Raw genomic sequence first — 27,468 nt, forward strand, 5'->3', positions numbered from 1 at the left:
TGACTGCACCATGTGCAGTGCAGTAGATTACCTACTTTATAATATGCATGCATGGAGGCTCACTGCCATCTACTGGAGTACACTGATAATGAAAAACAGCACAATGCAGCTTCCCTCAGGTCAATTCATGTAAGTGCAGTGATTACCATAAAGTGGATATGTGGATCTGATCAATAATCTATGTACACATAAATGAAAGGACACAAACAGAAACGTTTCTAAATGAGAATCAAGTGACATTCATTTCATTCTGTACAATACAAATATCCAGTGGTACCATTTATTGGTTTTGTTTCTACAAAAACGCAACAAAGAAAGGATAGAATAACTTAAAACCCCCAGACACCTGCAATCAAAAAGCTACCAAATTGGCAAAATACAAGTAGTATTTCCAGTCCACGAATTACAAAAAATAAGATTAATTAAATCCTGTTCAAATCAGGCTTGGGATCAATTCATTTTCATTTCAATTAAACTAACAACAAAAGTGAAGTTCACAAAGAAACTCTGTAGATTTGTACACACCTCTTTAACATAAAACAGATGCTGTTTTTTTAGAAGTGAATCCTAAACCACAGTGAGTACAATGAGAAATAAACCGGTCTGATTCGTTTGGAACTTACTGATATGCATTAATCTTTGCAAACAACAACAAATACGTAAACTGCAGATTGAAAACACTTGTTTCCTATGTAGAAATTAGAAGCCCATAGTATCAAATGGTCTTAAAAACAAAATCAAAGCACAGTGATTATCCAATCTAAATCAGGCGTAATTTCTCTTTGCACATACAGGACAACTTTGAATAGTTCTCCTGCGGACTCACTTTGAATGATGCGATTCAAATCCCGGTTGAATTACAATCATAAAACATAATGCAAGATGCTAAGCCATGTCACCAGAGATAGTACTCGACAAATTGAAGGAAAGCCATTATAAAGTCACATTTCATGTGTCTTAGTTTGAGAGAATGTAAGGCGCCAGGGATATAAACATTCTTTAGAGCTCGACATTTTTACACTTTTGCCACCTAATGATGACTTAGTACATGTAAAAAATGTCTCGTATCCCACTGAAAAAAAGGCACATTAGAATTTGAGTGGGTTGACCCATCCAAATGCAAATAAGTTTTGGTGTTTGGTCACATTTTTGGATTCAATCAAACTCGAAAAAGGTATGTGTATCATAGATGTGGGTGCAGGTACAAAATGGCACCCGAATCCTCCAGTCTTTTTAAGGCATCGGCTTCATGATTGAGATCATGGTAAGAATTCTGCAACAGAGAGTGTAACAGTATGTAAAGACACAGTATGGTAAAACTGAGATTACTTTTGAAGCACTGTAAATGACCGCTAACCCACCTTCATTGAATTCATGGTGTCATATCCGTAGTAATGGATAGGGTTCCTTTGGCTCTTTGTGTTAGGGTATCCAAAACCAGCAATGTGGACCACATCACAGTAGTTGAGAGCAACGACCACAGCAAGGATCCCCGAGGTAGGATGCACTGGCTGTCGAAACAAAAATAAATCTAATTAAAATTAAAAGCTCACTGCATTTATTCTTTGTATGATACACTTTGGTTTGGATTAAAACAATTCTGACATTGGTCATAGTAACAAAAAAGACACCGTAGTAGACAGCAAATACCACAAAAATGTAAAAGAAAAAAGTTGAAAGAGGACATATTATGCTCATTTTCTGGTTCATATTAGTATTTTGTTCCTCTACTGTGACATGTTTATTGCTTTTATGTTCAAAAGGCTCTTTATTTTTTCTCATAGCTCTTTTCACCCTCTGTCTGAAACCAGAGCGCGGTCTTCTCTGATTGGTAAGCAAGTCGGCTCTGTTGTGATTGGTCAACCGCTAAGAGATGTCCCGCCCCTTAGTCACATACAATGCATTTGAACACGAGCCAATAGAAAATCCCTCTGGCAATACCTCTAGGATTTAGTTCTTTGATATGCAAATGTTTGATGTTAAATAAAAGGTATACTGGAATCTACATGCACTCAACAGGCGCTTTGCTAGGTTATAAAAGACGTTATTAATTCAGCATTTATGTTTAAACATTGTGCAATAGTTGTGTAGTGAAAGCTTGAGTCAAGGGTTTTAAGCAGACTAAAAGAATAAAACTCTTCTGCAGTTCCTTCCTTCACCACTAGATGGAAATGGAGGTCTAGGAACTGCTGCCTCTGACCTGCAAATGAAAACAAAACAAGCCTTCCCCATGTGCAGACTACTATCAAATAATCAGTTTCTCATTACATCCTGCTCTTGTTGATACAGAGGTGAAATGTACATGTACATAACATTTGGCTTTATTTTAAAGCTCCGTATACGGAGCTTTAAAATAAAGCCAAATGGCGGTTATGTAATGTGGAACATGTGAGATTATCCAGGAACATTCTGAAATGTGCGATAATGTGATCAATCTTGCAATCTTGGCAGGTATGATAAAGATAACCCTCATGTTTTCTCTTTCAACCAGAGACAAGGTAACTTACACTGGGTACGTGCTTGTGGGCACTGCTTAAGGTCTTGGTTGTGTTACAAAATACTTTCTTCACATTAGCCTGTCTCACCCTGAACACTGGGTCTTTGCCAGCAGCTTAGTCACTACCTTCGGGGCGACCTCTTCCTGATAAAAGCACTCTCATTGCCAGTAACAAGTAACAACGTCAGGCTAATTTCCAAGATACTTTAGACCAAAACATTAGAAGAAAAAAAAATCACTTCATCTCCAAAATTCTTATTCTATTATTTAGGTTTAAAGGGCACTTGGCTTGGAGGAACATCGTTTTAAATAGATATTCAAAAACACAAAATGTTTGCTACTTATTGCTTTTGACAGACTTTTCTATTCTTGGGGAGTTCAGTGAGAATTTGTTTTTCTGCGTATGGCTGCTATTTGACACTTCTCCATCTGCTGGCTCTTATCCAAAACAAATACCATACACTGAATGTGTCAATGTGATATACAGATGACAAAAAGTGTTTTAACTGCTTCCAAAACATCTAAGACCTGTTGGCAACCTTGTTAATTCACTTGAGGAAATCAATATGGCTCAATATGGGGATTATGTTCATACGTTTTTTTTTTATTGTTGTTGTTTAACCGCTATGGAAACATTGCCATTCCCCCTTTATATTACATTACGTTTTAATTGTATTCATTGTCCACAAAACCATGGATATTTACAGACCATATCAATATATTTATAATCAATTTGAATAATTAACAACAAAAACAGATAAAGAGACACATTTAAGCGAGCAAAAATCTCCAAAATGCAAATCTACACACATTTCATCTATATTTACTTTACAAAGAAATCCTGCCAAAAAACATAATCAACTCGATAAGGCGTCCCCAAGGAATTTGGCTTGAAGATGCTAACCATGAACCGCAACATCCCTAGTTCAAATTAGTCCAGGGACATTGGTTGAACATTGTTCTCTCTTTCCCTTCATTTCCTGTCACCTCTCCACTGACTCCTTCACAAAAATAATGAAAGTCATCTTGATTATTCGAATTAACTTTTAACCTTCCTACAATTCATTTCTTCACAAGTCAGGATACAAAAAACAAAAATTATTAATTGAGTGTGCAATTCAGCCCAGTAAGAATCCTTCAATGGCTGCCTTTAAGCAATACAACTGTTTCTAAGGAACTTCAAGTTTTCAATCTATCCGCTTAAAATGTTATGTCCCAAACAAATGTTCACATTTCACTGGTAATTTGTTCTTGTGTATACTACAAAGTATTCACCTATTTTGCTCATTACCACGCAATGATTAGGCCTTAATAATGATCCACGTTAAATAAAAAAAGGAATTATTATTGAAGCACTCCCTACTCTTGGAGTAGATGTGAAAAGGAAAGCACATCTGTGACTTTTTCCATATTTATACATAGAAGCAATCTCTTTTCAATCTATAATGTAACAATAACAAAACAGCTGAATGCACCGGTGATTACCTTTTGTAAATGTCATGGCAATTGACAACATGATTGTATTCAAAACAATAAACCTGCTCTCTAAGAGGAGGGGTGGATGTCCATTATTGAAACTGTAAACATATGTCATGTATATCAATGATACACACAGAGTCATGCTACTTTATTCAAAGGGATTAGTCAGCATAATAATAGATATAAAAGACAACAAACTGCTGACCCGATGACATCACATCCTCTGGCTAACTCAAAGTCTAAAAGATATTGTAAAGATATCACAGGGCATCTGGTGGTTTTTCTCTCTTTTTATATTATTTTTATTGAAAAGTATACAGCAATATCCTGTGTTGCCTGACACAAAATTAATCTTGGTCTAGAAATAGTGCTCGAATATATTATATGTTCTGCCGTTTACTTGTTTATCACTTGGTATCACATGATCAGCCTTTGTGGAAAACACAGAAAAGATTGGCACTTCAAGGGCACAGACCTCCGCCTAGGCCAACGGTGCATTCACAGGCTCCTTGGATTATTCAAATTGGGAAGCATATTTTCCGATTTTGTCGTGTTCATGAGCTTTAAATTGGAATAAAAAAAACATGGATGCTTCATCGAAGATGTGTTCTATCGTAATGCTTTAACCATAGGCTTTAACACATTGATAGATATTTCTCTTGTTCCAGATTAACGGGGCTTTCACGGACATTTACAAGTCAATAACTCTTTCCACTTATTCCTACCACATGAATGCAGCAGAAATGCCCTATTTATTAATTTAGGAAAGTCAAAGATAATTTGTTTATTACCCCTGTGATTCAGATCCCATGCAACATGTAATGGGTACTTCCTTTGCCCATGCTACACCCTTCTTCTAACTTTTCCTGACATTTGGTTTACCTAATCCTGCTTGATACGGACAAACAAAACTGAACAGAAAACATAACATCCTTGGTGGAGGTAGTAAAGGGATCATCATCCTACCCCACGGGATCTTTTTAAAGATAAAAACTAATGTGAGATTTAATGAGTTGAGACATGTTTATTGTCTTGTCCCTCGCGGGCTCTTACTGTGTGCAGAGAATTCCCTGTGTTTTTGGCTATTTCCCTCTTGAGTCTGTCAATGATTATCCGTGTTCACAGAGGCAGAGGAATGGGAATACCTTACACATGACCGGGAGATAGAAGAAACGGTCTCTTTCCGTCCCTCCCCGAAATGTCACAAACAGCCTTTTTATCATATCTCTCCCTTCACTAATGCTTTCCATGTTATCATCAGGTTTCCTCTAAGAGCTCTGTTTACATATCAGTGTTAGCAGTGGTCTTCTTCCCACTCCTCTGGCCACAGTTTACTGATTGCCTAAAACATTGATTTCTACCAAAGTAAAGTTTCTTTGTCAACCGACTATAGATTCAGATAAGAAGATGTGCTAAGAAATTATTAATTATGATATAATCAATTATTTTATGCAGCCTTGTCATAATGTTTCTGTTGAAAGAAACGGTTCAATATATTGAGGAATACATTAACTTGCTTAAGAGATAGGTGCAACATTTCTGTGGTAGTTGGATTTTAACCTTTGGAAAATGTCAGCCCTCTGTTTACAGTCTTTATGCTAAGCTAAGCTAGCCGGCTAAATGGATGTATATCTAACTCTCAGCAAAAAAGCAATGCAAGCATATGTCCAGGAATGTTGAAATATTGCTTTAAGCCTTGCTAAGAAGGGACTGTTTTTTTGTTTTATATTGTGTATAATGAGGCACACATATGAACTGTGTGTTTGTTTGTCTGCATGTCTGGGCGTTGCACTTTTGTGGTATTATTGGCATTGAGTTGATATTCTCAATGTCTCACTTGAGAATTCACAGAAACAATAAATGTTCTAGTGTTGTATAAATGTAAATTACAATTACTAAAACAAGCTTTCACTCAAGAAGACCTTTCTCAAAAGCAGTGCCTGCATGTTTTTCCATGTAGGCTACTGTAGTCATAACAGCTCAGATGTAAGTGTGCAAAATAAGTTTTCTTAAAGGTCCAGTTTCTCAGACATTGCTATAAATTAGCTAAGAGATGGGCTTTCTACTTCAGGTTGCCTTGATACAAACCGTCTGATAAAGAGATATCCGTCCATAGCCAGGCTTAAGTTCTTTTGTTGATCATTTTGAACAAATCTAAACAAATGTGAGATTTCCTGCAGTGATACAAAAGGCCACATGTACCGGATAGCCTCGATAAGATACTGAAACACAACCTCTTTCCTGTCCTCTCATCTTTTGGATCTAAAACATTACACAGGATCAATTCGCTGTTGCCCTGAGCACTACTGTTGTTTTTCTTCAGTTCTGAAACTGAAGAGCACCCCACAATGGGACACAGCTGACATTCTGTGTGTATTAGCCTCATGTGGTCGCCAGCACACAGGCGAACACCAGAGCTCAGCGGCGGCCCGGCACATAGTTTGGACGCAGGCCCATGGAGCCTTGGTGAGAGGGGAGAAGGGAGAGAGGGGGCGGGGGTTCATACAGTCACCGCTGTAAGCCAGACCTACAAGAGCTGAACACAGCGTTGTGTTTGTGAAGACGGGTGTGAACATAAGAGTTATGTGTGTGCCTGAAATACAAAAAAAGGAAAGCGTCGAGAAGAATTTGTGTGTGTGTGTGTGTATGCGTGTGTGTGTGTGTGTGTGTTAAGGGGGTCCTTGGCTATCTGGCAGGGTCATTAGCTGAGGGTAGTATCTGCAAAAAGGAGGTCTGCTACAGTCAGGACTCCTGCTGCTATTTGGCAAATGAAAAAATACCAGAGAAAAGAGAAGAAAAGACGGAGGAGACAAAAGAAGACAAGAGGGAAGAATCTAGGTTTACTAGTTTGTTAAGGGAGTTACATCACTAGTGTATAAGGACAAATGAATATATTTGCAGCCCCGAATACAGATAACTTCTTTCTTTCTTTATCTTCTTTCCTTTCTTCCTGCAGCAGAACCACCGGATTCAGACTCAGTGGCGTAACAAGGTTGGGATTGGCCCCGGTGCAAATATTTTTTTGGGCCCCCCCCCCCCCAACTCAGCGTTGCTTGCTTTTTCTTTTTGTTTCTCTCTTTCTCTCTCTCTCTCTCTCTCTCTCTCTCTCTCTCTCTCTCTCTCTCTCTCTCTCTCTCTCTCTCTCTCTACTTTCAAAATATATTTAAAACTCATAACAAACAAACAAAATTCCCAAAGTTGTCTTGAAATTAATTAATTAAATAAACAAAACGAAAAATATAGCCTACTTATGCAAACAACATAAAACGGAGCATTATTTATTTCTACTTGAATGTCGCACTGCACCCGCTTTGTAGATCCTCATTTTGAACAGCTGGACTCAAGTATTTCACAGAACCTTGTGGTCGCTCAACAAGTTCTTTCAGAACCGGATCGTAACATGCTAAAAGTTCTATCATACTGAGAAAGTTTCCACTGTTGGGCTGTCCAATAATCTACCTATGTCCTCTAAAAGCCAAGTTACAAGTGGCCAGAGTGATTGTAATGTTGACAATATGCTCAAGTACCTGTTCCTTGCATTCCTCTCCATGTTTGCATCGATTCTCCCGTTTTTCTTCCACTGTTCATATATGACACACGCTCCGACATGGACCTGAGATTGTGCATGTGAGTCAATCCTCGCAGACAACGCATGTCCACGCATCACTGTAGAACGGTGCACCTCGGTCTGCGAACAGCCAGCACGGCTCACAATAGGCACAGTCCAGGGTGGGGGAGTAACACAGCCATGTCCGTGGCAGTTTGATACCTGCTCTGGTAGTGGTGGTGTCATACATCTCGGAGAAACACCTGTTTCCTTGATGTGTGTCTCTGGGGAATGGGCCGATAGGCCTACATGGGCCAGTTGCTATAATATAGCCTTTGATCTTGGCGTCGGGGGTCTCAATAGCGCCATAGAGTCCCCTATCGGTTGGGGGCGGGGCCCTTGCGGGAACTGTAGGACCACCGCCGGGCACAGCCAAATCCATCCTCTCCTCCTGGCTCATGGCTGGAGAAGAAGGTCGCACAGCCACGGATACAGCTTCACTTGTGGAGCTAGATGATGGTGAGGCAGGTGAGCTATCGTTAGCCTCCGGCTCCGGCTGCCGCCGCACGTCAACATTGCCAACGTTAGCGTTCGATTTCGAGGACGATGTATGACAAAAAAAACGGTCTAATTTTGTCTGTTTAGCCTTTACATCTCCTTGTTCTCTCTTGTCCTTTCTCTTTTGACCGCCGCTCTTGTGTTTTGGTTTGCTGTACATTATAAATGCAAGCTATTCAATTTGTTATAATTCTGCCGATCTTGCTGCTGCTATAGCTGTGTAGTACATATAACTTTTGATGTTGATTAAACGGTTCGCTCGTCAGGTATCACATGACATGAAAGGGAGCAAGGTCATTGGACAGACAAATTAAAAATTAATTTAGGTTGCTAGGTTACTTTGAAGACTGCGTGAACCAGTCAATGCCATTCGGGCCCCAAAATAAAATATATATATAAAAAAATATATATATATATATACTTTTTTTTAAATGTTTTTTTTTTGCATGGGCCCCTGGACGGCTGTGGGCCCCGGTGCACCGGCTGCACCGGCGATAGTTACGCCACTGTACAGACTGCACTAGTTTTCTATACTATTTTACAATTCTTACAGGCTGTTTTTTGCATTACTGTAACAGTGTTGTAAAATAACACCACGCACTATTTACTTTTTTCTATTCACTACTGGGATCTTCACTGCTTTTACATGTTCACTTTTTTTTGGACGTGTACTTATTTGTATTTGAATTCTTCTATCTGCACTGTTCACTCTGCTGTAACCACATAAATGTCCCTGCTGTGGGACATTTTCCTGATTCTCATTCGGAAATATATCCCAGTTCTTTCTATTGCTTCAGTATATGTTTCCATCTCCTCCTCCTCCTCCTCCTCCTCCTCCTCCTCCTCCTCCTCCTCCTCCTCCTCCTCCTCCTCCTCCTCCTCCTCCTCCCCTGGCCTTTTCCATACTGTCTGTGCAGATGGTGCAGAGCTCCTGTCGGGCGACCGCCTGTAGGATCGCTGCCTTCCACTGCTCACTCTTCTCATGCATCGGCCCGTTGTGTTTGCACTGCAGTCTAAAAGGGGACTTTTTAGTCCCCTTTTAGACTGGGGGGACTAAAAAGGGGAGGGGAACCCCCCTCCCTCATACTCACTCTTCGACAAAAAAACGGGCTTAAGAGAGAGGAACAAGCAAAAAAATGTCTTGGCTCTGGCCCATGTCAGAGTCGATCCCTACCAAACACACAACAAGCCCCGCTGGGCAGATGGGATGCATGGGCCAGAGAAAACTCACTACATGAGTAATGGCCCGAAATCCAATCAGCTCAGCCAAACAAGTGGGGTCCAATTTGTGAAACAAAACAGACCAATTGTAAACTGCAGAAAAAATGTCATGCGTCAGGTTTTCTCGTTGTGCAATCGTTGCCGGAATAGTTTCATGAATCTGTTTATGATTAGGTTTATTTTATTTGCTCTGTGTTGTTGAAGTTGTCTTGTCTTCTCACTCCGCCCCAAAAGTCACAAATCATGCTCAATAAAGATCGACTAAACTGTCCATCCAGGGATTGTCCCTGAGAAAACAGCAATAATCATCCTTAGAGACCAAACACTGGTCCTTTTTCTTCTAAAAACAGAGCATCTGGTTGAAATTTATAAAAATGTTCTGGCTTTCCTTCAAAAAACAATTATTTTGACAGGGATTCACAGTGTGGCCCAGAAGAAACGAGGAGCTTATCTTGTAATGATATGCCAGAATGCCAAGCAGAAGCTAATCTTCATCATGTTTTGCAGTAATTGGATCCTAAAAATTGCTATTGACCCGGCCACGTTTAGAGAGAAATGCCTCTTCCAGTAAACTGTTTATCCCAGCGCTCAAGCCGGATCATTGGAGGGGCTGTGGCTAATCAGTGGATGCTCCATCCAGCCTTGTTAACATTCATGTGGGGAGAAGTGAAGAGCAGAAAGGGAAAAAGGGAGGTATGAGAGAAACAGAACAAACACGATAGAAGGTACTAGTGGGAAAAATATTTTGAGTTTGACAGAAAAGGCTCATTTTAAAAAGGACTGCCACCAGAGTTATGGTTCATTATTCTCAAACAGACACATGTAAGTGGATCTCTGACCTGTTTGCTCTTGGGTTGCAGAGGGATCCGGAGCAGTCTGTCTGCAGTCTGGTGCAGAAAGTGGGGGTCCAGCACCCTTATTTTACTGTAGTCACCCAACCAGATCTGAGGAGGGGTCTTCCAAAAGCCTTTTCTGACCTGGAAATCACGGATAAACATTGAGAAAAGATGAGACATGGGATGTTGTGAAATTAAAATAAACAGAAAGGACAGAACATGAGAAAAAATGTAGCTATTTTCAGTTGGCCGACAGTTCATTTCCACAAACAAAGATGCAATTGAACCTGTGACTCCCTCATGTCTGGAGGCAACTAAATTGATGTGTAAATGAGCCGGTAATGACCTGGCAACTATTAGCAGAAGGAGGCCTTGGGTGCCCCGAGCAACAGAGTGTCTGTAATGGAAACTACATTTATCACTGAAGGGCACTGGCATCACTGAGGTCGAACCTTTTAAGTATTTGCTTCATGATGTGGATGGCTGGCAAGGGCTGGGAAAGAAGCTAAAAGGAGAGTGTTTATGTGATGCCGAGAGGGAGAGTAAGAAAGTGAGACAAAGTAAGAAGGAAAGCATGTGTGTGTTTGTGTGAGATAGAGTGCATTCTCACACATAGCCTGTACCCTCTTCTCGTTATAGAGGATCTCTTTGAGCCAGCGGAGATCCTGCGGTTTGAAAGGCACCAGGACCATGAGCGTCCCGGGCTCGTTGTTCAGACCCGGGTTGTACGAGGCCGACTCAGGGTAGAAAAACCTCATAGTGGTCTTATTCCCCACGTCCTCCTCGTATCCTCTCACTGGGGCATTGTTCAACCTGAGGCAGGGACACGATACTATATTCAGAGACAAGAATTTTCAGGTTTGTTTTGATTCCAATTTTTTTGTAATCATCCGTACAGATTGTTTAAACCGCATCGGGACCACTAAAAGGTTGTTGAGCATGTCCATCCTGCCTCATGCTAACTCTGCATTCGCCACATCTCTTTGGGGCAACACATCTCTGGCTTAACATCATACTGTATATCTGGATAAGCAGTGTGAGCTTCCTAGAGCTTTCCAAATAAACGTTGAACTTTGTGTAAACAATTTCACATACGAGTCCAACCGAAAGTTTACACAGAAATAGAGAGACGTAGTGAAACCACAACTTTCGGGTTATGTTTTACAGATAAACCTCATTCAAACAACCGTTGACATCTAAAATCAAACAAAATTACTGAACAAAACAGCCTGGGAACGGAGCCTTTTTGAACAGTAACCTACACTGTGTGGCACACTCCATAGGATTCAGACATTTTGATGGAAGTATGCTATTGCTAACAAAGTAATTGTTGGATTAGAATAATAGGAACATGCCTCATTTGGTCAAAAGACTGATAAAATAAAGAAGAAGCTAGCGGTTTAGTTAGCCAATTAACAATCTAAAGCAACAAAACTACTAAATAATACAAAATCAATTATCTTATCTTATCAAACAAGTGTGATTCACAGAAGCCACAGTTTCATCAGTTCATGTTTGTTCCATTCCTGCTTGATAAGAAATATGTTGACACAAACTAAATATTTGTTAAAAACAGCGATCAGGATGTTTTTCCAGTTCTTCTGTCCCTTCTAGATAACGCCTGTCACTTTGCAGAGTCAACTCTCAATCAAAAACAGGTTTTTAAATGAGTGTTCAGGCATTTCAAATGTGCTTCATTCTGGGAACATCCCTGCTCTACTTAAAGGATATTAAAGGCATTTTTGCTTTTATTTGACAGCAAAGGGACAAAGTGAAAATGGGGGGAAAAGAGAGAGGAGTATGACATGCAGCAAAAATCCCAAGGTTGAAATCGATACTGGGGACGTGGCAGTGATGTGGCATGCGCTGAAACCTCTCGGTACGAAGGCACTTCTGCTTAGTTACTTTTTACAAATCATTTAATCTTCCAAAAAACAATTAATAACTTATTCCATTATCAATTAATGAGCCCAAAAGAACAGAATGAGACCGCGTTTGGATAAATCATTAATCTGCGTGTTGGAAAACTCCAAGTCTGTGTTTCTATGACAGACAGAACAAACACAGTAACGTCAAACTCTAACACAAGCTTTGAATGTCCATAACCTTGCTCTATTGGCCAGGGAATGATTAGCTTCTGAGAGAGGGATAGATGTGAGAGAAGAGGAGGGGGAAGGGGGGGTGACCGGGAGAGAAAAATGTATTGTGGCTAGGCCAAATTCGGGCTGTTTGAAAGAGGCTTATAAAAACTCAGAATGCATGTGATCATTCCAAGGCTGTAAAGTCAGATTTGCAGAGTGCCTTTGTCCCTGAGTAAACTAAACACTTTCTATTCTCCATTTAAAAGAACTGAAGAAAAGTTTGCTAATTGCTAAGAGGACAGCTCGGTGTCAGGGTCACACAGTCGGATGCAGTCCGTCATTAGTGTACAGCAGAGTGAATTCATACACTGCTTTAAGTGGCGGGGAAAATCTGCACATTCACTATTCATTTTTCATCTAACAAGGATCCATCTGTTCTTAATGTATAAGAACATCTTGAATCAAGAGGGTGGCTATTGATTCAAAATGTTATAATTTGTTCTCACGGTTCAGATATTATAAGATAAAAGAATGTTAAACATTCTTTTCCCAAAAACAATTACCTTGAAGTGGGATTAAAAATGCATCAAAAGTTTATGAATCGTACAAAACTCATAACTTTCTTTCTATCGACAGAATGTCAAATTGCTAATAAATGTAATTTTAACTAAACATTGTTTCACTTGTTCCTTGATCATTAAAACCAACACAATTTTTTAAAATTATTAAATATTTTAGCTATTAATAGGGAAAGCCCATTTGAAACGAATTGTGTATTTCAAGCGAATATATCTGCATTTTTCATGTTGTTCTGAGTTTGTCTCTCCATGGTTTATTCCACTTATTGTAAGTCACTATGGATAGAAGCATGACCTAAATGACATCTAATGTAATGTCAAATGTGATTGATTTGATCCCTTCCTTCCTGCTTACCGAATCACCACATCATATTTGTTGATGATGCCTCCCAACGAGCTGTTTTTGATGGCAAAGCCGTTGCCCACGACTACACAGGTTCTGCATTCCAGGCTGAGGAGAAAAACATCACATGCAAACGTGAGTCTTTTCAAGTTTTAGTACAATAAAAGACTAAATGTGTGGAGACATAACTGACAACATATTTATCAGTAGAGAAATAGCGCCCGAAGGGGCTTTCTTGACCATAATGAGGGACAGTTATGCGGCTAAGCAGCTACCCATAAGTACCTATAATCACAGCAATGAAGTCATGCAGCAGGACTGACAAAGTGTAACAGGATGTTACAGATCCACAACTGGAAAAAATCTTCAACCAAACATAAGTTTTGTGAGAAATATTCCTGGTGTAGTGTCAATTACCTGTGGACACTACGGCACTAATCCTGGATCTTTAAATGTATTAGAAAAATGATTTCTGTAATATAGGAGTTTTAGGCTTAAGTTCGCTCAAACTTACTTTTCAATGTTTTCTGGCACCTGATAATTTGCGGTAACAGCAAGGATTTGCAGTAGCAGTAGTTCTGAGTGGGAAAGTGAGAAAAAGAGAAGTTGAAATAGCTGATTAAAATCTTTAAAACAGATGTGCATTGGCAACACAAAAAAAGTTAAAAACTTCCTAGTAGTACTACAACTGTGAATATCTTTAATCTCGTTTCCTTAATGATTTAAACATGACAAAGTGCAGTATAAAGATTGTGTTTTCTTTTTTATCAAAGCCCTGATAGCAGTAAGGCATCACTGCAAGCTATGGTCATAAGCCCATTCTGTTGGGGAACCGGGATGTGTGTGTTGTAAAGATAAAGACTTGTTTTTAGATCTGTAAACCCAATCTGTAAAGGCATACACATACAAAAAAAAGGATAGAACATACTCCTTCATACAACAAGCAGGATGATACATGTGCCGACTCAGAGTAAAGGGAGCAGAGGATAACATAAAGTCAACATACCACTGCCCTTAATGCCATAAGGTAATGCCAGCTTTGACAGATGCTCCCTCCAGAAGAAATCCTCCAGCTTCAGAAAGAGCCGAGTCTGTCTGCTAATACTGCAGGGAAAAAAGTGTCAGAGCAGGAATTTCAACATGATACTGGAGTGTACAGGGTTTCACTGTATAAATGATATCACACGATGGTTTGCGGTGGAGGATATGAATACGTAAGACAGCGAGGATGGAGAAAAGCTATAACAACTTTGAAACCACACAATGGACAGACCGACGGAGCTGCCAAACAGAGCCATGTTCATATTGGCTCATGGAAAGCTTGTCTTGACTTTCCCAAATGTTCTGTTATCTATTAAGCAGGTAAAGCAGACTCATTGTAAATAAACCAGCCATGTACATGATGTCATTCAAGCGTGATTTCTCTCATTAAAATCTCCTGTTGGCCTTTCTCTCGCGAGGAGAGGGAGAACAAACAATAACATTCAGAGAGCCTGTGGAGTGAGACAAATACGGCAGGTTGTAATATGTGAAACAGTTGCTTTCCTGTGTTTGCTGGCTTCAGACTCCAGCTGTTTATGACCTACTGTCTTTGACTGCGATTCAAATCAGACAGTTATTACCCTCGTGTGCCAGCTAGCTCTTCGCAGGGGATCAGCATAAATCTCCGGGGAAGGGTCTAATTAGAGAAATGTCAGTATGATTGCCTTAAAGCCCTCGCTGTGCCTGTAATGACTGATGTGAAAACCAGAGAACAACCAGCCACTGGCTTTATGTGAGAATGCAAATCCTGTTCTTTAACTGGGGCAAACACAGGGGATTACGAATCTTGACTGTTTAAAAGGTCAAAGGGCAGGCAGTGCCAGGTCTAATGAGCTAAAGAAAATAAACAGTGACCTCTGAGGAGGCTTGGATAAACCAGATGGAGAGCATACCACTGTTTTGTAGCAGAACAGAGCCAGAAAAAAGGCCAACAGTACCTTTTCAGCTGAATAAACTGATAATAGAGCAAGAGAACTCAGGACTGTGGAACAATGATTGCTTAATGAGGCAGAACCTGAGGAGCACAAACAAACTATTATCTGGCCAACCTTATCAAGAGCTAATTATAATTCTGGTTTTTATATTATCTCTTCCCCTCAGCAATTTCATCAAACATTGATTAACTTGAGTAACTGAAATGTACCTGACTCAGAGGAAAATGTTTTTTCATAATAAGTCCTGTTCTTTCTCACTGCTTTTCCTTCATGACTGGTAAAAAGCAGGCCTAACAGTTCTTAGACTCCTGGCACTTTATGCTCAAATAAAAATACTGGCATTTGTAAAAAAACAAAAAAAAACACAGACATGCCATTACTCACTTAAAGTTAAGGCTCTCCCACTTCTTCTGGGTTAGCCAGCCACCACACAGCGACTTGCTACTGTTCGGAGACTTGTTGGTGCCTCCGTAGCTGAAAGACAGATAATCACCACAACTGGCATGAACGCTGCTGAATCCATAAAAACACAGAAACTGGGCCCAGAACATTTAAAAAGTGCAAGAATGGGCATGTGTGAGGGTTTAAATTGACCAGCAGCAAAGACTGCCATATGATGCCAATGTGGGTAAACTTTAAATGACTCAGCACTAAACAGACCTCATGAGATTACTTTTTTCTTTACCAGAAATGGGCATTTCTGTAATTTTGTGACCTCATTACCGAGAGGAACCAGGAAAAAAAGACATGCTTGTGTTTGTGTCTGTGTGTAATTACCTCTGAAGTATGGCAAAGGAGTAGTAGTATGTGACAAAGAATAAGAAGAAGAAGAGCACTGGGAGAAGCCTAAGGCACCATGCTGGATTCAAAGAAGACAAAAACAGAGGCAAAGGTACAATAGTGTTAAAAAACTGAATTATCAAATATAGCATACAACCAATGCTTAGTTCAAAGTGAGATTTATTTGATGTTACAGCAGTTGATGTAGAGATTGCTGTAAGGAATGACCCAATGATAGAATATAAACCACTCTAATTGTGATTCATTTAACAACACATTCAACTTTTTTGAAATAAGATACGGCTCAAGAGTTGGCATGACAGGTGTGAGTACCAGAATGGGTACTGAAAAATGAAACTGAAACTTTACTAATGTGTTTCCTGCATGTGCCACTTGTTATTTAGAGATAACGGCACAAGTCTATAGGAAACGATCCCCCACCTGTTATGGCCTCAATTTGTACAAATACAAAATGTTTTAATGGAAATGGAAAAGAAAGATGTTGTGCACCGCCAAAAGTGTTAGTCAGTCATGTTTCATGTTGTTATTCTTGTATTAATCACTCATTTGTCACGTCTCATTTCAGGTTCCTTGACTCCCTTTCCTAATGTGTTCTCCCGCGTTCATCAACGCCAGCCAAGTAGATGTTTCATTACTATTTCTCTCACTTGATATTCAGTAAAACACTCATCTGATATATGTGTAATTAAGGAATCAAGGACCAAAATGCAAATGTTTTCACCGATTAATGCTCAGATTTCTTTGAACCACTATTACTTGTTGTTATATGCATTGGTTACCTGTGATCAGTACCATCTGTTACCTTTATCACGTCTGGGAACAGGTGAAAACAATCAGGGGTGGCCCTGATTGTTTTCACCTGTTCCCAGTTACCTCCTGTTTATATGTCCCTGTTATCAGTTCGTCATGTCCTGTTCCCATGCTAGAACTCTGCTCTTCAGTGTTTGCTTTGTTGACTCAAAGCCCATTATGTGCTTTTAAAACTTATGTAAAGTTTAGTTCCTCCCATTGTGAGCGGGAGGAACTAAACGGGTGTTCAGTTCTGTACTGGGTTAACATACTGCTATTTATAAAGGTGATATTTTCATCTGTCTGTCCAGGGACTAAAGGGAAGGCAAGGCAAGGCAAGTTTATGTATATAGCACCTTTGAACACAAGGCAATTCAAGGTGCTTTACAAAAATGAAAGACATTCAGACAAAGGCATTTAAAAGCAGTCATTAAAAAGAAAAGATAATAAAAGAAACATTAAAAGAAAAAATACATTAACAAAAAGTACATGAATAAAAAGTTACAGTGCAGTTTAAGAGATAAAAACAGGTTACTGTCCCGGTTAAAATACATTAAAATAACTTTTTTTGAATGATGACAGATCCGTTTTATTAAGTACAGGGACCTTCATGCTTTATTTAATCTATTTTTATAAAATAGCTTCTTGTAAAATCCTCTCCAACATGTCCGTCTAGTTTCCATGACCATGCATACACTTTCTAAAATATGAATAAATGGATACTAAAAAAAAAGAATGTAATCTGGGAGTTCATGGTCTAAGTGTTAGATGAAAATGAAAAGATTGAAACCACCTATGTATTGTCAAATGTAGCCTAGTGTAAAGATGACAGCTGGTTATAGGTGTTTCTTTTTTGTGTGCGGAGGTGGCACAGACTATTTCTTATTAAGTATACAAACTAGTACATTCCAAATAAGTAAAGACAGAGTGAGATTTAGTGACAGGACATTTTTTATGCTACAACAAAATACAGAAACCTTCAGATCAACTGCCGCTCCAGGTTTTGTTGAAAATGAGTGAATAACCTAAAAAGCATCAACTTTATGTTTTTTTCCCACAACAATTTAGGCAAAACAGTAAATGCGTAAATGTTGTGTGGCTAGAGAAACAAAACTGATGTTGCCGTGTCATTCTGCTCTGATGATTTTGGATTATCTTAATCTGTGACCTCAATCGTCACGGATACATTTCTGCTGATTTTAAAGACGTGATAAAGGTAACAGATGGTACTGATCACAGGTAACCAATGCATATAACAACAAGTAATAGTGGTTCAAAGAAATCTGAGCATTAATCGGTGAAAACATTTGCATTTTTGTCCTTGATTCCTTAATTACACATATATCAGATGAGTGTTTTACTGAATATCAAGTGAGAGAAATAGTAATGAAACATCTACTTCAAAAACACCCACGGCAAAAGTTCTTACTTTTAGTTGCCTTCTGGGACATCTTCATGTGCTCCTTAGTCCTCTCCTGTCTGCGCAGTGCATGCTTATCCTGGGGAACAGGTACAGAAAGCACAAACACCAAATGTATAAGCACCTCCTTCAAACACTGCTGTGTGAATGGTGTTGAAGAAGTTGTGGGTAAAGAACCATACAACGAAACACACAATGGAGCTGTCCTCTTAGAGTCATGAAGTCAAATAAGATGAAATGCTTGTTCTCATAGCAAGACTCAGATACAATCATAGTTAATGGGAGTGGCGGAGAACAAATCAATGAAACGTAAAAAGACATGTGTAAAAGAGAGACAGAAATAATAACAGAAAGAGAGAAGCTAGGAGAGAGACAGGCAGCAGATGAAGGCCGATCATTTTAAGAGGATCATACTAGACTGTTTGATACTTGGCCCCTGAACTGGGGGCTGATCCAACTGCATCACTTTGGCTTTAGCGCTGTTGCTTGGGATAGGTCAGATTACAGTTCAAACCAGATTAAAGTGCGTGTACTGTTACATGCACATTTCTACTTACTGTACCATGCACTTGTTATCCACAGTCTTTCTGATTTAGGGACCATGCATACCACCCAAATGGCTGCAGAACATGCTTAACACCGCTTCGGGGCGAGCCCATCAGAATCAATAGCTAACTGAAGCAGCTGAATATCTATTTTGAGATGGGCTTGTGTGCACATGTACTTGCTACATTGCAACAACTGTAATGTAATACCCCTGTAGATCTACCAGTAAATCATCACGCCCTAACTTGGAGACAGCGAAGAAGCGGAAACCACATGATCGATTAACACCACCACAGGGAGGCTCTGTATTTCACTTCCCTACAGTCCAGGCCACTCGAGCCCCTCCTTAAAAGACCAAACTCTAATTTCACAACACTCGCTTCCTCTGAATTAGGGTATCATTTTTTGGTGTTGTAAGAGGGTGGGTTTTTCTCGTGATCAGGATATCAGGCTGGGCGTTGTTTGTATCATAATTTATTGTTTAAGGAAATGACGATAACACAGGAGAATTTCTAGAGAAGCAAACTCCAAATGCGTCTTCTTCTTTTTTTAAAGGAAATTAGCAAGATTCGTTTGTTCCTCTTGTTGTGTGGTTGGCTTGAATTAGGTAGCAAAGAATCCAACGGTTATGTGCCTTTGCTCATGGTCAAGCTGAATTGAATTATTTGCTCTTTAGTTGATTAAAACAATTAAGTCCATTGACAGACATGTAAATGTTGGCATATTTCACATGCTTTTATACAAAGTAAAAGACAATAAACCCTAATGCAGCTTAAGAGTTGATAGAGATGAATGTTTCAGATTGGTACAGAATCACCAACAAACTTCTTGAACGTATATACTTTCAGAATATTGCAAACAATAGCTTCTCAGGGAGCTGTGCAGTCACCACAAAAATACCAACAAAAACAACCACATTACCACAGAACATCTTACCTTTTCCCTCTTTCATTTCCAATGAATATGTCCTCAGTGGTACAGATGTAGTGAGTCTGGGTCTCTCCCTGTAACAAAAGCACAAAATGATCTTCAACAGGAGAATATCTGAACAACCAATTAGGGAACTGTGAAATTAAGTGAACATTGCACAAAACAGGAAACGGCAATGATGCATGGCAGGGATAGATAAACTATATGGTTTGTATGAATGCCAGTCAGTGGGCTGAGGTTAGGGCAGCGGCTGCTGGTGGAGAGATAACAGTTGCCCAAAGAGAACAAATAGCTGATCAGAATCAGGTAAGAGCTTGTTGTTAACCTGGTTCTGGTCTGTTGAAGCAGGCTGGTTCTTGGAATAAGGGCCTGGAGGCCACACATAAACCCCAGAGATTGCAGCAGTTTTTTTGTTTTGTTTTTTATCACATTTTGTTTGTGCTCCAAGGCTTGAATGTTTGTTACTGGAGAGCCTGAAGACACCTAATTAAAACCTGAAGATGTTCTCCTTATGTGCTCTTTTGACTGCGTACGGAATAATCCTCACACAAGGGAACAGGGATTGATGCAAGAGGACAAAACCTGTGTTAATAAATTAACTACATTGAAATCCAGAAATGTCATACAGTCTTGAAATGGGCTGATATTCTTCCATACTTAATAGTATAGAATAAAGATAATGCTGAAAATGTGAAGATTTGACAGATTAGGACAGTGAGTTGGACAAAACATGTAAGTGAAAGATTCCACTGTTGGCATGTGAGCGGTATTCTGACATGTTACAGTCAAATGTATGGTGGAATAATTTGTTGCAGCCCTACATATAACCCTTTCCGGTATAAAATACTTCTTACCAACCCTGCCCTCCTCCTCTTTCCATGAGGAAGTTACTAGAGCCTGTCATACTGTAGCTCAAAAGACTGTGAAGCACAAGAGGCAAAGGGTCTTCCCCAGACACTACAGACAACACATACCGGAGCAGCACAATACCTGACTGGCTGTGATTCAGCAATAGGGGGCCCAACCCTTAAGATGAGAGGGATATGAGTGTCAGATTTAGTCCTGTCAGAAATGCCCTTCTCCACAAACAGCATTGCTGCGAGTCAAACCATGGACCACCGAAATGCAGACAGACCACTTAAAGAGCTGAGTCACACACTGTAGTGATTAAAGATGAGTCAGGCAGCGGAGAGGAAGGCATTCCCACAAAACCAGGGCATGGGATGGGAGTAATGTTTATTGGTTCCTTCCTTACAAAATTCCAGGGATAGGTGAGGGCTGAGAAGGCAAATACTATGACTGAGCATTAGTGGAAGATAGTCTTGTATTAACGTAGCTTAGTAAAAGGTTGACAAACAATCATTACATTCCCACTATGGTAAATTGACTGCATAAATACAGTGATGTTCAAGTCTTTGCGACTCCTTAAAGCGCCAATTTATTACAAATTAAATTAATTTTGAGCTATTGTGAGACGTCACCATCACGACTTGTTCTTGCACCATTAACACACGTCGAACAAAGACCTAAAAGCAATATTTCTAGATGTAATGTGTTGGTTTTGGATGGATGGAATACTTGCAAATCCGTCAGCAAAGACATAAATGGTGATCCGAAATGACCATCTTATCCAACCCCCTTTCACCTACCATCTGATTTAGTCAACCACAGACATAATCTCTAAAGAAAATCACATGTGGGTCCCGCTCACAATAGAAAATCCACCTCTAAATTACATAATCCCAGAATTTAATCCATTCAGAGGGGCTCAATCCGCCCCATTTTTAACGCCACGACTGCTTTTATGGAGAAAAAGATTCAAAGGCTATAATCAACGCTTTGACACTTGAGTTAACATTTCACAATAGGAAGGAACTCATGCAAAAACATGTTTCCCTTACTGCCTGGTGCTGAAAGGTGCTATATAAATAAACTTGCCTTGCCTTGCCAACTTGTCGACTCATACTGATCAAAACACAAAACAGTCAATCTTATTTAGCCAGCAGCATTTGATTCATACTTGTAGTCCTGTCTCCTTAAGGATATAACAGAGCGCTCTTTTGGATGAACAAACTGTAGGTCTTACTACTTGGAAACGACATTGGAAAATTGAACTGTAATAGGTGTCGTTAAAAATAGAAATGTATTTCTATTTTTGTGACTCATGAGGTATATGGTCGTCCACTAATGGATCCCTAGCCCCTGCAATAACATTTCGAAGTGTCCTTGGGCAAGATGCTGAACCCCAAATTGCTCTGAGTGGCCAAAGGTGTGTGAGTGCAGCCTCTGCTTCTGTACAAATGTGTGTGAATGAGTGAATGCTGACATGTATATGTAAAAGTGCTTTGAGGTGCAGCAAAGATAGGAAAGTGCTATATAAATGCAATCAATGTACCATTCACCATTATATGATATCAATTTGCTAATACTATCATATTACAATCTATATAAGTGTGTGTGTGTGTGTGTGTGTGTGTGTGTGTGTGTGTGTGTGTGTGTGTGTGTGTGTGTGTGTGTGTGTGTGTGTGTGTGTGTGTGTGTGTGTGTGTGTGTGTGTGTGTGTGTGTGTGTGTGTGTGTGTGTGTGTGTGTGTGTGTGTGTGTGTGTGTGTGTTACAGTCTTGGATGACTCATTAACTTCGTCCTATCACTACTTTAGGAGTCATCTGGTCTTAATTAGGTCTAGCCAGGAGAAGTTTTTATTTTATTTTGGCAACAGCTGATCATTTCCAGTTGGTCATCACAAACTCTTCACACATTGACATATTGAACCAGGGTTACATATCGTTTGGCAATACGATCCTTCCCGTCTGCAATGACCTACACATTCGGGTCACACCAGCCGGTGAGTGTTTATAGCTGGCTGTATATTGCACTACTATGCTATAAAACTATGATAAGAACAATATAACTTTCTTTTATAGCATGATTGTCAGGGATTAGTTTTCTTCCTGAGGACGTTTGATAAACTAGGAATTTTACAAGCACGTCTTTTTCCATGTGGACCATTGGATGGATTTGGTTAAATCATATGGGAGTCTAATCCAATAGGGAAGTGAAAGGTACGTGGGGCTACATGTCTATAAAAGATGTAAAGTGAATTGATGATACCAAATACTACTACTAAAATCCATTCATTGAGTAACGCCTTCAGTTTATCTACGTTTTTTTTTTATCAACTAATGACTTCAAGAATGTGTCCAGAATATATTAATAGAGAGAGAGAGAGAAACACATAATAAAAAGAGCCATTTTTTGTCACAGTACATACGGCTGGATTAACCCATTTAGGGGCCTTAGGGAAAAAAGAGCCATTGGTCCAATCGACACTCTCCCTAATCCTAACCCTCATCACCACCTCTCTATACATTGTGTGTCCTTTAAGTAAAAACACATCAAATTTATTAAAAACACTTTAAATTACAGGTATTAATACAAGACAGAGAATTGATGATAATGCAGTTAAAGCTCTAGCTAATATTGTTATTGTGAATTCAAGCAATTTCCCAATTTACCAGAAACACAGTGAACACTGTAGTCTAGCTTTTACATTCTGTTCTCTTATTGGGCTCAAAAGGACAGCACAAGAGTACGATAACATTTTCCAGTTGTTTTGAGGCCATGTGTGTTCATCCGACTGTAAAAGTAGACATTACTGCAGTGCAGATAGCAGATTGTGCCGTTGCAGCTGATATGAAGTTCCCATGAGCTGAATACCTCTAAGCCCTATTAAATGCAACATCTGTGCAGAAAGTGTATCTCTTATGTAGCTGCTGGCTGCTACTGTGACCTTATACAACCCCATGAAACAGCAGTCTATCTATCCATCTATATATCCATCCATCATTCTATCTATCTATCCATCTGTCTATCTATCTCAAATATATAACTGCGATTCCAGTGTTCAATCTGTCAGAACAATACCACTTTTTCTCTATAATCTAGGTTGGCCATCCAAGGTGAGCTACAGAAAAAATCTTTTATCGTTTCAACAAAAAGCCTACTGTAAACTTCAGGTGAAAATACAAAGCAGACATGTAGCCCTTTGAGGAGACAGGAATGAGAGACACAATAAACTATAGATAATATGGATGTAATGCCCCCTTTTAGATGATATGTTTCATCAGGTTTTAGGTTTGTTGGCAAAACGAATAGCATTTATACTTTTTGACAGTTTAGTGATTTTTTTATTGTATCTGACCTTCAGCTTTTCAAAAATATGAGCTGGAGAGAGAGACTGAGTAAAAGAGCAAAGTGGAGAGCAGGAAGAATAGATAAACTTCTGATTAAGAGTGTAAAATCCCATAAAGTGAACACTATTTATTTTAATGATAGAACTATACATATTTTAATTTGTTTTACACATACATGTACATCTTAGGCAAGGAAACACACATTTTATTGTTCAGGAAAATACATAATGTTTGGATTATTATAGGTTTAAGAGTTATTATACCTATTGGATTATTCATTTTGACTATAACAACACCTGGCTGACATTGTGTGCCTTCACTGCTCTTATGGTCTTTTTCATTTTCCTGTTGTACCACTGATGATCTTGACACCAAACAAAACAGGCAATCAAAACACTGGCTCTAGCAAATGTACATCACCTGTACATACTGTAGTTCTTGCCATAACACCAGAATTGAGGAACTAATACAAAAAAAGAAAGGCCTTTAAAATCACTGTGGTGCAACATAGAGGACGTTGTGTAAGAACAACTGCTCCATATGTACACATTAAGGGCTCATTCTAAACAGGGAAAAACAATCCTGGTTTCAAGGGATTATACACTACTGAAAACATTGTTGTATTCAAATTCTGCTCAATCCCCCAAAATACCACACACTAGACTTTTTAAAGAAAACTAAGAGAACATGTATTAAGAGAAGAAATTAAAGAGCTGCTGCATGAGACCCAATGTTTCACTGTTGAATCAGTCTCATTTGGCCATCTGGAGGAAATCTAGTTTAGCCTGTGACATCAAGGTTTACATAATAATCCTCATTTACAACAAAGAGTTGAGTCAACCAAACAAAAATGTTGCAAAACCCTCCCAAAAAAAATCTAAAAAGGGAAATGTACTAGTGGCAATGGATCAGAAAATCCATTTAATTCTCCATTATCTCGAATGCCATTAACATTTCTGTACCAAGTTTGTACATTCCCAATGCTGTGATATCAGGTCTTATCACACTGATTTACGAAATGACCTTCCTCCCTCCCACCAACCTTTGATCAAGATACACTTTAATAGTCAGACTTTAGAGTGTGACATGCACTGATTCAGCTGGAGCACAGAGCAAGAGAGTAAGGGCGTTATGAAAAGGTGTAGTATTGAGCCACCATGCTTAACATTTTCTTCTTCTGGTCTACAGAAGAGCCGCTGGTCTACAGGTTAACAGCTCTTACATAAAGTATTGGGTTTCTATTATTCTTTTTTGAAATACTGAAGGATCCTGGGAGATTGTATCCATGGCTTAGTTGCCATGGGAGAAGTGCCTACATAACTGGAAGGTTTTAAGTATCCCACCTGAGGACACTGAGGCTGAGAGATATACATGGAACAATAAAAAAAACCTTCATAATATCCCTTCTAAATTGTTGTCATGTAATGCTTTTGTTGACACTAAACAAAATTAAACAAGTGGCTTCAGTTCTTGCAAAACTAACATGCAATAACTGATTCTGTTGCCTAAAATGAATGTAGATAGGGAGAGTGTGTTCAAATAAAGTCAGACTGCAACCAAACTGATTCAAGGACGAGTGCTTTCCAGCAGTGGCTGCTGCAGGGAACAGAGGGTAATGTTATGTTAGCAGATGTCAAGTTACCATGTGTACACAAGCCCCATTAATGCAAAACATCACAGGTAACATGGCTTTGCAGCAATAATGTAGAAATCTACATTTCCTGTCTCGTGTTTTTTTACTGTAACTTAAATTCCACTTCAACTCAGATTCTATGTCACATGACAGGGAAGGTAATTACTGTCTCTGGATAAATCAATTCAAGAACATGTATCATTATACTTCACAAATGCAGTAGTCTTTTTAAGCCCAGTCTTCTATCTGTCTATCCATACAAACGCACAAAACCAGACACACACTGACACAAATGTGAAAATCAAATCTCGTGGCAAGCCAGCCAACTTAAATCTAATATCTTGTGATCAAGTGAGGCCACTTACATCAGATCGGTGGTCCCATGACTCCCCCAACAGGCATGTAGAAAAACTCCTAACACACGTTAGCTCGAAAGGGTCTTACTTACCAGCAGCGCTGCCCGACAGATGAGCGTTAATCCGTGGAGCGAGCCTGTTGTACTGTACAATGATTTAGGACCAAGTTCACGTTGCGTTTGGTGACACGCTGCGTGGGAAATCGATAGATATACACCAGCTCGCAGCGCGCACACAAACCCGGGTAGAGATTGTGACAGGATGTGGAAATCAAAGTTCATCCCTCGACACCATTTAGAGGAACCATGGCGTGGTTTTCAGTAGATCTGAGTAGCATGAACTCCGCAGGCACATATAACGGTTTGCTTTCTCTCTCTGTTACAGCGCGTTCCCTTTTCTCTCAAAGCATGGACGCATGCGCATGTGGGTACGCGCACTGTGGAGCAGATCCAAATGCCATTCCCTGAACAAATGTACAAGCTGCAACCTGACTGTACTGGCGTTGGATATGAAGAAACACAGATGTCACATTCGATGTGATACCCGGTATGTTTTGACTATTGTCCCCATCAAGCCTCATCAAACCGATTTAAACTGGACTTAATTACCTGAGGGAACAACATCTGGAAACACGTTGTTGTTGCCTGTGTTTAGTTAAACCTTTACATTAAACAGATAGCAGAGTGACTAGTACTTAATTATTGTATAAGTCCTTTATGTTTTGAACACAGTATTCATCATCATCATTAATTCGTTTTATTTACAATCTGAATCTGCAAATTAGGTGCCTGGCTAACTATAGTTGTCAAATAATTAGGGTGAAAAATAGAAATGGAATTAACTACAGCACATGTTATACTTTAGAAAATTAATTTCCACTACTGGTCACAAGATTAAATTCAATATACCATCCTGTGTTTGAAAACAATTGAATTAAGCTTTTATTGACATTGTTTTCTGGCACCTCTGTTAAATTTTAACTTGGAATTGATTTTGATCATTCCTTTATAGATCGCTGCTGCTCATGTTGAGTAAAAGTGAACTTTAAACACAAATGTTGATGCTTTGTTTAACCAAATGTTCCCTAGCCAGTTGAGCAGTAGATGTCCTCTCACACGTTGCTCCTTGTTTGCATGCTTTATCCTCAACTGATGCAGTGTTTTGTCTCTATTCAATAAATGTGTGCCTGAAGGGAGAAGTTAGTAGCACTATGACTTCTCAGCATCTTCAAGCCCCTTTTGCATTCCTAAGAACCTATACATTCAGAATCAATTCTAGTGAGGTAGTTGATGGTGTGATCAGAGTGGGCCTTTAGCATTTGTCCGGCACTTTTAAATGTAAAACTGGTTGATAAAATAAGAAATATGCATGTGTTTGTGTTGGCACCCACAGGTAAGCAGTAATGTGTGGTAAGAACCAAAGTTTCTCTCTAATGATTGATCCAGGCAGATCCAGACACATCCAAATACCTTGGCTGCAGAAATGCACTGCCTGTGGGTCTGGAACCAAAATGCCGAGGTTAATTAACTTTTTTATATGTCAGTGATCTTCTGATAGTTTGCTTCTTTATCTCTTCTCGATCGTACACTTCTCCCAGAGGCACCGACATCTGGAGAGGATTGTTTTTGTTGGCTGTCATTTTGTATATCTCTGTAAATGCAGGAGATAACAAACTGAAACTCAAG

At 39.4% G+C, this 27,468-nt stretch overlaps 1 protein-coding gene across 2 annotated transcripts; it reads right to left on the reverse strand.

The window, feature by feature from the left end:
• Nucleotides 1–219: 219 nt before the first annotated feature.
• Nucleotides 220–26,165, reverse strand: st3gal4 (ST3 beta-galactoside alpha-2,3-sialyltransferase 4). Of its 2 annotated transcripts, none has more exons than XM_034224704.1 (12): nucleotides 25,876–26,165; nucleotides 19,609–19,676; nucleotides 18,136–18,205; nucleotides 15,894–15,975; nucleotides 15,501–15,590; nucleotides 14,147–14,244; nucleotides 13,655–13,718; nucleotides 13,153–13,248; nucleotides 10,762–10,951; nucleotides 10,142–10,279; nucleotides 1,362–1,511; nucleotides 220–1,273 (listed from the first exon to the last, which is right to left on the reverse strand). In XM_034224704.1, the coding sequence occupies exons 3-12, from the start codon at nucleotides 18,161–18,163 to the stop codon at nucleotides 1,184–1,186; spliced, it is 1,026 nt and encodes a 341-aa protein (XP_034080595.1). In that variant the 5' UTR covers nucleotides 18,164–18,205; nucleotides 19,609–19,676; nucleotides 25,876–26,165; the 3' UTR covers nucleotides 220–1,183. The 2 variants fall into 2 exon arrangements, with proteins under 2 accessions (XP_034080595.1, XP_034080596.1); XM_034224705.1 differs by having other exon boundaries at nucleotides 25,793–26,165.
• Between the last annotated feature and the right edge of the window lie 1,303 nt (nucleotides 26,166–27,468).

This window comes from Gymnodraco acuticeps, unplaced genomic scaffold (assembly GCF_902827175.1).
Source record: "Gymnodraco acuticeps unplaced genomic scaffold, fGymAcu1.1, whole genome shotgun sequence".
In the NCBI taxonomy this organism is placed as follows: Eukaryota; Metazoa; Chordata; class Actinopteri; order Perciformes; family Bathydraconidae; genus Gymnodraco; species Gymnodraco acuticeps.